The 12,325-nt window shown below is 40.3% G+C and overlaps 1 protein-coding gene across 5 annotated transcripts in view; it reads right to left on the reverse strand.

Moving 5' to 3' along the window:
• CELSR2 (cadherin EGF LAG seven-pass G-type receptor 2) overlaps window positions 1-12,325 on the reverse strand; it is a 135,590-nt gene that overhangs the window by 38,556 nt on the left and 84,709 nt on the right. For all 5 annotated transcript variants that reach the window (XM_058176260.1, XM_058176258.1, XM_058176259.1 and 2 more), the window contains exons 9-17: window positions 10,486-10,652; window positions 9,497-9,682; window positions 8,937-9,050; window positions 7,496-7,670; window positions 6,384-6,525; window positions 5,259-5,379; window positions 2,981-3,164; window positions 1,916-2,017; window positions 1,244-1,338 (exon numbers count right to left, since the gene is read on the reverse strand). In XM_058176260.1, the coding sequence (XP_058032243.1) occupies window positions 1,244-1,338; window positions 1,916-2,017; window positions 2,981-3,164; window positions 5,259-5,379; window positions 6,384-6,525; window positions 7,496-7,670; window positions 8,937-9,050; window positions 9,497-9,682; window positions 10,486-10,652 (1,286 nt within the window). The remainder of the gene's footprint in view (window positions 1-1,243; window positions 1,339-1,915; window positions 2,018-2,980; window positions 3,165-5,258; window positions 5,380-6,383; window positions 6,526-7,495; window positions 7,671-8,936; window positions 9,051-9,496; window positions 9,683-10,485; window positions 10,653-12,325) is intronic.

Consider the following 12,325-nt stretch of genomic DNA (forward strand, 5'->3'; position numbering starts at 1 on the left):
TAGTGCCATTTTATAATGCCTTGGTAAGGCCACACTTGGAATACTGCATTCAGTTTTGGTCGCCACAATGTAAAAAAGATGCTGAGACTCTAGAAAGAATGCAGAGAAGAGCAACAAAGATGATTAGGGGACTGGAGGCTAAAACATATGAAGAATGATTGCAGGAACTGGGTATGTCTAGTTTAATGAAAAGAAGGACTAGGGGAGACATGATAGCAGTGTTCCAATATCTCAGGGGCTGCCACAGAGAAGTGGGAGTTGGGCTGTTCTCCAAAGCACCTGAGGGTAGAACAAGAAGCAATGGGTGGAAACTGATCAAGGAAAGAAGCAACTTAGAACTAAGGAAAAATTTCCTGACAGAACAATTAATAAGTGGAACGACTTGCCTGCAGAAGTTGTGAATGCTCCAACACTGGAAATTTTTAAGAAAATGTTGGATAACCATCTGTCTGAGATGATGTAGGGTTTCCTGCCTGGGCAGGGGGTTGGACTAGAGACCTCCAAGGTCCCTTCCAACTCTGTTGTTATTATTATTATATGTTAACACCCTTATAGCACATTGTAATGGAATTGATTTGATGAGGGTTTTTTTATTTTATGTTTAAAAATAAATAATTTTTTTCCAAAAAAAATGCCTTCCTTAATCTTGGCGTCAGTTATTCTTGAAAACATCTTTTGAAATCATGAAAACTTTCATGCTTATGCTTTGCTGGCTGAGGGACTCTGGGAGTTGAAGTCCACAAGTCTTAAAGGGACCAAGGTTGGAGACCCCTGTTCTTGGTAGAGAGATGAGTGGCATACAAATTCATGAATAAAAAATGGTTAATGCATGAGGCAGTTGATAAACTATGTCTCCTTTTACTTCTTTGTTAAAAGACAATTCATATTGCCATCCCACTTATCAATCCAGACAATAAGAGGAAGTCCTGAGAAAGCTGCTGTCCTTCTATTTTTACAATAATACAGGCCTAGTCTCTACAAGTTCGTTGTGAAATATCTTACAAAGAGAGTCAACATCTCCTCCCTGGCTTATAGTCAAGAGATGGTAATCGGCAGGACTGGGGATTCTATGAATGAAACCAACTTGAGTGAGGACCAGAGCTGTATCGAACAGCCATTGCTTTTGAGAATGTTGGTGAAATAAAAATAAACTATTTGCATTCATTCATACATATAGAAAAGAGTAAATCCATAGATTCCTGACTTTGCTCTGAACCAGGAAAAATGAAAGAAAAATACTTACAAAATCCTTGAGAACAGCAAAAGTCAGTGAGGTACAGTTGAAAAGATTGGGTGCCAGCCAGCCCTTGTGTTCATCACAGTGCCGTACAGCAGTCCCTGTGGAGTAAAAAGAGAAAAGAGGGGATCATTTCTTCTTCTTTCTTTCTTTCTTTCTTTCTTTCTTTCTTTCTTTCTTTCTTTCTTTCTTTCTTTCTTTCTTTCTTTCTTTCCTTCCTTCCTTCCTTCCTTCCTTCCTTCCTTCCTTCCTTCCTTGCTTCCTGATTGAAACATTTGTCTTTTAAACACATCTCACAGAGAGAAGAATGGGATTGTGCTTTTATTTTCCTTTTTATAATGTGGAATATTCTTTTCCAGACACAAATCAGATTGCCATGATGCTAAGAGGAGAGTATGGCTGACACAAAATGTGGTCCAAGCAGAGAGAAAAAAATCTGCAACATACATTATAAAGTTTCTCCATATCAGAGTTTTGTTTTGTTTTTCTTAAATGATGAAGGTTAGAAAACCATGGGATGCCTATTTGAGGAAGACTACTTTCTTTGGCCACCTATAACAAGTCATAAACAAAGTAGGATAACTAAAGAAACCTTTATCTGGAAGCATTCAAAAACTATTTAATAATTCAATTGAGTACTATATGTACATGACTGCATTCTTAAAGATATTTCATTACCTACAGATCCCCGAGGACAAGGTGCAGCTGCAGGTAAACCAAAGCGGGTGCGTGGCCACCAAATATCAGCTTCAATGGCACGTGGGCAACTATCGTAATTCACTGCAAGAAAAAACGTTAAAGAGTCTGTGTGTAGTAATTTGCTCTATGCAAACTCAGTGTGCTCTTTTCAGTAAGCATGTTTAAAAGGGAAGATAATCAAAATTTAATATTTTTACAAATACTTGCTTTGGAAATAAACTGCATACAGAAAACAAAGGGCAAGAATGCACTCTGGACATATAGAAAACAACACTCCACCCCCAAGTAATCCAATGTGTATGAATCACATGAATCAATGCGATAGTTGCATTGTATTATCCCCTTTAACTGCAGGGAGCTGTTTAATTCAAAAAATTGGTGAGCAAAAGTAAAAGGGCACTTTCCTTCTAATCAAGCTTGACTTTGTTTTCTGTTGACTTCATAGACATGTCCATGTAGATCAGAGGTGTGAAACTCGATTTCATTAAGGGCTGCATCAGGGTTGTGTTTGACCTCAGGGGGTCGGGGTGGGTGTGGCCAGAGTGGGTGTGGCCTGCTCGATGTCACTCATGTCGGGGGTGCGTGTGGCAATCCGAGCACTTTGCCAGCAAAAATGGGCTCCTGAGCAGACTCCGCATGCAGCTCTCCCAAGCTCCATTTTCACTGGCAGAGGATTGCAGGACGCCGTCGCAGCCAGAAATGGAGTTTGGGAGCCCATTTTCAGTGGCAGAGGCACCACATGCCAGTTCCTCACTGTTTCCAGGGTAGACCCGCAGACCAGATCTAAGCACACCACGGACCGGATGCAGCCCGCAGGCCTTGTGTTTGACACCCTTGGTGTAGACTTTTTCCAAGATTTCTTTACAACCCCCCCCCCCAATCTTGCCTATTGCTAGGGTTTCCTGGTGGCCTGCCATTCAAATCCCAGTCAACTTTAACCTTACTCCATTCTTTGGGATCAGCTAAGGTTGCAGTCGCAGTAGACAAACTGGACTCAATCCAAAGTGATTCGGCTGGGTTTCCTGCCCATGGAGTATTTCTAACCTTCACAGCCGCTGATGGTAACTTCTGCAAAAGGATTGTCACAGCGGTCACAGCGGCGTCCAATGACACCTGGCTTGCAGGAGCACTGCCCAGTCTCAGCTTCACAGGTGCGAGATAATGAGCCGGTATGGTAGCAATCACAGAGGAAACATGTGGCACTATCTGCTGGACGGTAGTGATTGTCCTGTAGAATAGCAAAGAAACTTCTGTCCATTTTATTTGTCATAAGAATCACACACACACACACACACACACACGTATATGTATGTATATATATTGAGATGTAGGTCTTTGGTTATTTGGGTTTTCTCCCGCGTAAAATTGGAAGTGTCTTGGCGACGTTTCGACGAAGTCTCATTTGTCATCTTCAGGCTTCAGCTTCATGCTTCTGGGAGCAATGATAACAAATATATTGAGATATATATATATGTGCTAGTCGTTCCCGACTCTAGGGGGCGGTGCTCATCTCCGTTTCAAAGCCGAACAGCCAGTGCTGTCCAAAGATGTCTCCATGGTCATGTGGCTGGCATGACTCAATGCCAAAGGCACATGGAACGCTGTTATCTTCCCACCAAAAGTGGTCCCTATTTTTTCTACTTGCATTTTTTACGTGCTTTTGAACTGCTAGGTTGGCAGAAGCTGGGACAAGTAACGGGAGCTCACCCCATTATACGGCAGCACTAGGGATTTGAACCGCTGAACTGCCGACCTTTCGATCGACAAGCTCAGCGACCTAGCCCCTGAACCACCGCGTCCCATTATATATACATACATACATACATACATACATACATACATACAACTCTTGACCAATTTATTTATTTATTGTTCAAATTTTTATACCGCCCTTCTCCGAAGACTCAGGGCGGTGTACAGCATAGATAAAACATATATACAAAAAATCTAAAATACAATATATAACTAAAAATCTAATTCCATGAGCTGAATATTTAAAATACGTAGATAAAATTATAGAATAGAATAACCCCACTAAAAACCCCACTAAAAACCCTCAATTAAAATTTATCATTAGGCCAGCCCTGCTTGATGAAAGAAGAAAGTCTTAAGCTCGCGCTTAAAGGTCCGAAGATCAGGGAATAGGCGTAGCCCCACGGGTAGTTCATTCCACAGGGCAGAGGCTCCCACAGAGAATGCTCTTCCCCTGGGGGCCGCCAGCCGACATTGTTTCGCCGACGGCACCCTAAGGAGGCCCTCCCTGTGAGAGCACACAGGTCGATGGGAGGCTACTGGTGGCAGCAGGTGGTCCCATAAATATCCCGGTCCCATGCCATGGAGTGCTTTAAAGGTGATAACCAAAACCTTGAATCGCACCCAGAAGACCACCGGCAACCAATGCAGCCTGCGCAAGAGAGGTGTTACATGGGAGCTATGAGGTGCTCCCTCTATCCCCCGCGCGGCCGCATTTTGCACCAGTTGGAGCCTCCTGGTGCTCTTCAAGGGGAGCCCCATGTAGAGAGCATTGCATCCAAGACCTTTACCAGATACGTTGCTTCTTATTAAATTTTCAGCAGTTCACTGTTGCACACTCAAAAAAGACAGGACTTCCCAAGATACTATCATGACTTCTATCAAATATGTCAAATCCAATTCCGTATTACTTTGAGTGATCATATGCACATGTCAAAGCAAGTAATGGTTAAGCATGATGCTTATGAGAAGCAACAAGCACCAGCACACTCTCTGCCTTTACCCCCCTCTGCATTACTGGAAGCGAGTCTGAAGTTTTTGATTTCCACTAACAGCATCATCTGGAGGGAAAAATATTATGGTTAATATTATGGCTAGATTCAAATAATATTCAGACTTTTTTTTTAAATATTGTTAAAACAAATTTTAATTAAGGCTGTTGAACCATTATTTATTTAATTTTTACCTCATCAAACTCCTTAATCTGAAGATGATTCACATAAAATCACAAAATGCATAAAAGCAAACAAATAAACTAACCGGCATAATAAAAACCATAATTATTGGTCTGGGAAACAGCAAATTAATAGTTGGAAAAATGCAAAATACTTTGTATACACAAAGATACCCAAATTTTTGTCTGGTGTATCATAACTTTCCTTAGTAGGCAAATTCATTTGTTAAAACCCAGGCAAAATGTTTAATAGCCAAGGTATTTAAACAATGAGTAGCAATAAAATATCAATACAAAAACAGAAACAGTTTGATCAATCATTCAGCATCCATTTCGATGATTCAACTCCAGATTGTAAATTTCTACCTTTAACTAGATAAATAATCCAGAGCTCACCTTGCAGTGGCATTCTCCATTAGTTTTGTTGCAGTCGGGGTCAAATCCTTTATCAACATCACAGTTGCAGGGGCCGCATATAGGATGCCCCCACCATCCCCGCGGACAGGGCTGGGCTAACCTAACAATGAAAACATGAGGCCTGTTGTAAGCATCTTTCAAATACAGTAGAAGAGTATAGTAACTTCTTCATTACAAATTATGGTTTTGCCTTTTCTAAGATCTTCTATTCCTTTCCACATGAAGACTGTCGTAATTTACAAGCTTTCAGTAAAGAAACAATATCTAAAGAGATGTTGGGATGTTTTATTTCGGATTTCCACAAGTTTGCTATATTGATGTGTATGGTAAATCACATTATTTGAAGTAATCTCCTTGGTTGGCATGCACATATGCATCTATCACTGGTGAAATCTGGTGAAATCTGAACTGGTTTACTACTGGTTTGCTGGCTAAATGCAAGGTACGCACCAAATGGAAGGTGCGCGCATGCAGTGCACTTCAAAAGGAGGCATGGGGTAAGGCGAACAGCACGTGCGGGTGGGGGTGTTATCAGCTGTGGCGTGCAATCTTTATTTTTACTTTAAAAAGCATTTTTTTTACAACCTATTCAGCCGTTTGTAAAAAAAAATGCTTTTAAAAGTTAAAAAAAAAGGCTCTGACAAATGCGCGGCTCAGCTGTGATCATCAGAGCCTTTTTTTTAACCTTTTAAAAGCATTTTTTAAAAGAAGGGGCAAGTGGGGAAGCGGGCGACCGGGCATTGGGTGGGCATGGGCGGGGGGGGGGGAGCAGAGATTTTTGCTACCAGTTCTCCAAACCACCCGCCACCATCACTACCGGATCAGTATTTCATCCCTGATGTTAATTATGTACAGCATGCACACTGTATATGCAAGCCAATGTCACTGCATTCATGCCTCTCCCATACATGAACAAATGTTACACATTTTTAGGATGACTTTTTATTTGCACATATATACCCAGATGCAAATGCCTAAGATCGCCATTAATATCTGCAATATGCATCCAGCACTTCCACATTTCAGTTCTACAAATACTGAAAAGTACCAACACACACTTACAGGCACATTACAAGAAATGTAAGTGAACTTTCTCAGACTCACTTGTTCTCGCAGTATGGCCCGAAGTAGCTGTCAGGACACTCACAGGTGTAGCCATGGGATGAGCTGGGTTTGCGGACGCAAATGGCTTGATGCTCACAGGGGTTAAAGGAACAGACATTGGCACAGCTGTCTCCATAGTAACCTGGGCATCACAGGAAGAATTCTGGGTGTAACTCTGGCAATAACCTCCAACCTGAGACTAAATGATAGCCCGACCAAGGCGCCTATCCTGTCTGGTGCAAACGAAGTCCTGCTCTGATATAGAGAACTTTGTGCTTACTCAACCACCTACTTGTATCTTAACTTTTTAATAAAACAATGCAAACCTGAAACAGGCTAATATTAGATATATGTATGTATATGTACATATATGTATGTACATATACGTATACATATATGTATATCTACACAATTCCTAGCAAGAATATTGGCTTCTGGCCCAACCTCAGTCTTAAGTATTAAATAATGAAATAAAAATTGTTTATTTCTTGTAGTTGTTACGTTTTGTATAGTATCCTAATCAGGTGTAATGTCTAAGTATTACTACTGTGAATTACGTAAATATGGTTCATGTTATTTCCATAATTATTCTGTATGTTAGTTATTTAATTAAGGAAACTATCAAAAACAAACTACATAGGATTAAAGCAAACAGCACAGAAAGTCCATATATATTGTACAAATGAAACTACCGTAAGAAAGAACAGTCAAAACACAGTAAATTTATAATGTATATTTCCATCAAATCATGATGAATCAGAATGAATCAGAATAAATTATTGAAGCTTTGTATCAGAGTTTTAATAGTACTATTTCAATAGTATTCTGACTCAGCTATTACACAACTAAAAATAATGCTGAGTACAATGCAAATATTATTTACAACAGCTAAGCCCATTACATATCATACATGGCAAATACTTGGTGCCCTCCAGATACGTTGGACTATTGCCACCTAAACCTTAGACAACTTTAAAACTGTTTTAGAGGATTTTTAAAAATATATGTATACATTGAATTTATATGGCAGCCCATCTTGTGGTATGCAATTCTAGGCCGCCTAAGAACCATAATATGGAGTCTTCTTCATCATTATAATCCCTTCCACTGACCTGGATCACAACTGCATGAATAACTATCCCAATCATCATTGCAGTAGCTATTGAGAGGACAAGGATTGGAGTCACAAGGGTCTGGGATACTGCAGCCATGCTCCACATTCACTTTCTCAGCCTGGTTTACATTCAAGGTGACAGCATTGCCCGATGTCTCTCCCATCCTTACACCCTGGAGGATCCAAGCCCCCAAAAAATATACACAAAAAAACAAGGAAGGAGAAGATCAACTCTTAGATACATGGATTATTCTTCTGCACATTCAATTCTTGCTTCTGGTTCTCAGTGAACCTATGAACTCAGTGAACTATGAACTGAGAACCTTAGTGAACACAATTTACAGCCTATTTATACCAACCGCCTTTTAGGAGTCCAAAAAGCAAAATATAAATATCTTTAAATAAATAAGCCAACTGTGAGATCTGCAGCCCCTAGATGGCGCTGTATTGCTTAAAATAAACACAGTTGATAACTTGACAGAGCTGCACAAATACAGTTTGTTCCAGTATTCATTGAATTTAAGATGCTATATATACTCCGTCGCCATTCATAAAAAGGGAAATACGGAGCCAGCATGACTATTAAGTGAAAAAAAAAATGCTGTTATAGACTTGTGAATTGTATGCTACTGGTAGTCCTTGATTTACAACAGTTCATTTAGTGATCATTCAAAACTGGAGAAGGTGAGTTTTGACCTTCGCATTTACAACCATTGCAGCATCCCTGTGTCGCGAGATCAAAATTCAGACACTTGACAACTGACTCATTTTTATGACAGTTGGGGGTCATGTGATAACCTTTTGTGACCTTCTGACAAGCAATGTCAATGGGAAAACCATATTCACTTACCACCACGTTACTAACTTAACATTTGCAATGATTCACTTAACAACTGTGGCAAGAAAGATCATAAAATGGGGCAAAACTCATTTAACAAATCTCTTTCTCAGCAACAGAAATATTGGGCTCAACTGTGGTCGTAAGTTGAGGACTGCCTGCATGTGTTGTTGCTCCTGTTTAAGATCTGCATAATGTAGACATGACTCAGGACCTAGAAGCATGCCTGCTTCATTCAATTTTCAGCAAAATCAGGCTGGAGGATGAGACTCATCAGTACACAGCTCTGGTTCCTGAAGATTTCCAGACATAGCAGCTTCTAATTTATTTATATGTATAGTTATAGTGACACAGACACATACTCTACAACAGTCTCTCCCAGTTACATAATTTCTTAAGGATGTCAGTTACGTTATTTGCTTAAGAGTGATGTGGTCTAATCAATTGGGCCTACCTTTCCCAAAACAGATGTCTCTATAAAAAGCACTGAAGAAAGAACGGTTGAAAGAATTGGTGGAGGCTGCACCTGATATGGGTCAATCATTGTATGGCCCAATAACATCCAGAAAAGGCCATCAAGGCTTGTTCTTCACCCACTCACCTGCATGCAACCACGGAATCCATACTGCAGGTTTCCCTTCTCCCCCAGTATAGCACCGATACTCAAATTCCGCATTTTTAGTCCACGAAGTTCACTACTAATATTGGCCATCACCTGGAGGATAGACAGGCAAAGCGAACATAATTTTTCCTTAATTTCTTGATGAGACCACAGTACTTATTTCTATAATACAGATCAGGTGTTACAAACCATCAGGAGAATGGTGAAAGCCAAGAAGAGGTGGGCTGGAATAAATTATTAAGATAGCTGTAGGTTGACACTGAAGAATTATATAGAATTAACTAACTATAAATCAACATCTATAGAAAAAGAGCCTAAGCGTAAAGATAGTCAAAGAGATTAGTGATGAACTGTATTAGACTACTAGGAATCAATTTAGATCCATCCCATTTAGATCCATCCCATAGATAGCTTTAGTTCCCCTGGACTAAATTATGCTACAAGTGTTACATTCAAGCTTTAAGAAATATCCATAAATGCCAAATGATTCAGCCATTAGTTGACCATCAATATTAATTGAGTTCTAGTGCTCACTGTACCTGGTGCAAACCATAATCAAAAGCCATTATGGCTAACCACTGGGCTTCTGGATTGTCCCAGCTGCTATGCAGTTCCAATTGTAGGTGATGCCAGTCACCGTCATTCACTTTCACCTGATGTAGCCTCAATGCTGAAATTTGGCTGTTGGCTCGGTACACGGTCATCAGCACTGTACCTTCATTTAACTGAGCAAAGGGATAAGAATACAATGAGTTTAGTTTTGAGCCATGTTTTCACTGCAGAAGGCACTACCCATCTCTGTCCATCAAATCCCCCCACCAGAAAATACACAGTTGCATTCCTGTCCTTAAGAGGTACATGGAGACGATAACTCCCTTTGTGGTTCGCTGCCACCGCTACTGGAATGGGAGGCCTCTGGGACAAAACTAGACCCTTCTCCACATTTTAAAATCCCCCCCAATCCTCTGAAATGGTGCTCCAGAACAGGGGTCTCCAACCTTGGCAACTTTAAGACTTGTGGACTACAACTCCCAGGAACTCTGGAAGTTGAAGTCCACAAGTCTTAAAGTTGCCAAGGTTGAAGACCCCTGCTCCAGAATATACATATTTTACCAAAAAATGTTGGTGGGATATCTTTCAGAATGCTAGGAGGCTGCACCTAGCCCATGGGCTGCAAGGTGCCCTATTGTGGTTTTTTTTGTTGTTGTTTACATTTATACCCCGCCCTTCTCCGAAGACTCAGGGCGGCTTATAGTGTATAAGGCAATAGTCTCATTCTATTTGTATATTTTTTTACAAAGTCAACTTATTGCCCCCCCAACAATCTGGGTCCTCATTTTACCTACCTTATAAAGGATGGAAGGCTGAGTCAACCTTGGGCCGGGCTTGAACCTGCAGTAATTGCAGGCTCGGTGTTCTTAATAACAGGCTTTACCAGCCTGAGCTAAACCGGCTCAGTGTTGCAACCCAAAGTGGTTTTCTCTAGGCCACTAATCTGCGAGAGAATAGTAAAGTGTTGCCCACTCACCCAAAGTGTTATGGTAGAATGCTGCCCCGCTGCAGCACGGAGGAGGACGCCGTTGCTCTGCCTGGTACGAAACATAAGTCCAATGTGCCATGGAAGCGTGATGATCAATGCCAAATTACTCCAAATCACCATACTATTGCCCAGGAAACGCTGTGGACTTGCCATTTCTTCAGAGAGAGAAAAAATGAGTTCAACAAGTGTATAAAATATTCCGTGTGTGTGTGTATGTGTGTGTTGGGTTTTATTTATTTATTTATTTATTTATTCATTCATCATTCATTCATTCTTATATACTTGTAATATTTTTTAAAAAATAGTGTTCCTTCAACATTTTAGGCTTAAAGTGTTCAGCAATTCCACCCAAGTTCTAATCAATGATCTGATGATTTTTTAAAAAATTCCTTAAAAAGTAAGTAGCATATGGAGAAGCAGGAAAAAATTCTGTATTGTAGTCCTGCATTAGATAGGGGAATTTGTGTGGGTCCATTCTTTCTCTCCCTTATCTTGCTGTACAAATGGATATAGGAGGGACGATACCCACCTTTGCATAGGCTGGAGATACAAAATCAGTGTGTTTGAAGTGAACCCATTCCAATAGAAGGGTCTTCTGGTAACTACAAGTTCATGTTGGTATTATAATTTCTGGCAGCTATATAGAATTGGCTTGCCATTGCCTTCTACAATGTTACATATTTATACACATGTCACAAAAGAGAAGGAAAACATTTTTTATATCCTTTTTGTAGTTTTGTTATATAAGATTCCAGAAGAGGTAAGATGGTTTACTCCATTTCTGCTGGATTGCTAGAGTCTACTATATTGGTTTCTTGATTGCTGAAAATGTGAGGACCAATAAACCCACTTTATAATTATCAAAATTTCTAGTCATTAACATGTGGAAGGATGTTGACAAGGAGGTAAGGACCCAATTATCAAAAAATTCCTAGGGGAAATGGATTATACATATCCCTTCTAGTCAGGATTCAGGCTCAGGCATGGAAAGAAATGACACTTCTTCCTTAAAAGATGAGCTATTTTGGAAATCTGGATGGGTGGAGTAAACTCTTCTTGGCTCTATTAAATCCTTCAGGGGCATTCAACAATATAAAACATAGCACTCTTTTGGAAAAGAAGAAGGGGATGATAGAGAACAAGGTGGCTGGATGGAGCCACTGAAGCAGTCGGCGTGAGCTTAAATGGACTCCGGGGGATGGTAGCACTCTTTTGGATTGCTTGCAAGGCCTATAGTTTCACTCCTATCTAAGCAAATGGTTTTAGTGGACTATTATAAAGGCATAGTATTCAAACCTTTGGTTGCTCTAATGTGTGGTACACCTGAGTTTTGTGCTCTCCCTGTATTATTTAACATTTATATGAAAACTTGGCAGAGATCATCCATTGGCTTTGGTGGCGTATCACCCACATGTGTTCAACAATCAGTTATAGGTCACCCTATGTATTCCATGGAAGTCTTGAATCTGGGCTACTAAGCCTTGGATGGAGCAAGACACACTCAGATTAAGCATTAGCTAATCGAGTTGTTTTAACTTAATAACTACCTAGACAGCATAGAAACATTGATTCCAAGGTTTACTTTTAATGGGGTTTTGCTCCCTCCCAAAGAGATGATTTATGATTAGGGAGCATATGGTTAGGGATTATGATTAGTGGTTCCTGTTCAAATAAGAGGCAGAAGCCATGGTCAAAGATTTGAGCTTTGCCTAGCTCTGCCTACTATCCTAGTTATGATCCTACCTGGATCAAGATATCCTTACAATGGAACCACGGCCCCTGAAGTTGCAGAAGATACAGAATGAGGTGGCCAGATTGGTGTCAAGAC

The sequence above is a fragment of the Ahaetulla prasina genome, chromosome 3, assembly GCF_028640845.1.
Source record: "Ahaetulla prasina isolate Xishuangbanna chromosome 3, ASM2864084v1, whole genome shotgun sequence".
Taxonomy (NCBI): domain Eukaryota; kingdom Metazoa; phylum Chordata; class Lepidosauria; order Squamata; family Colubridae; genus Ahaetulla; species Ahaetulla prasina.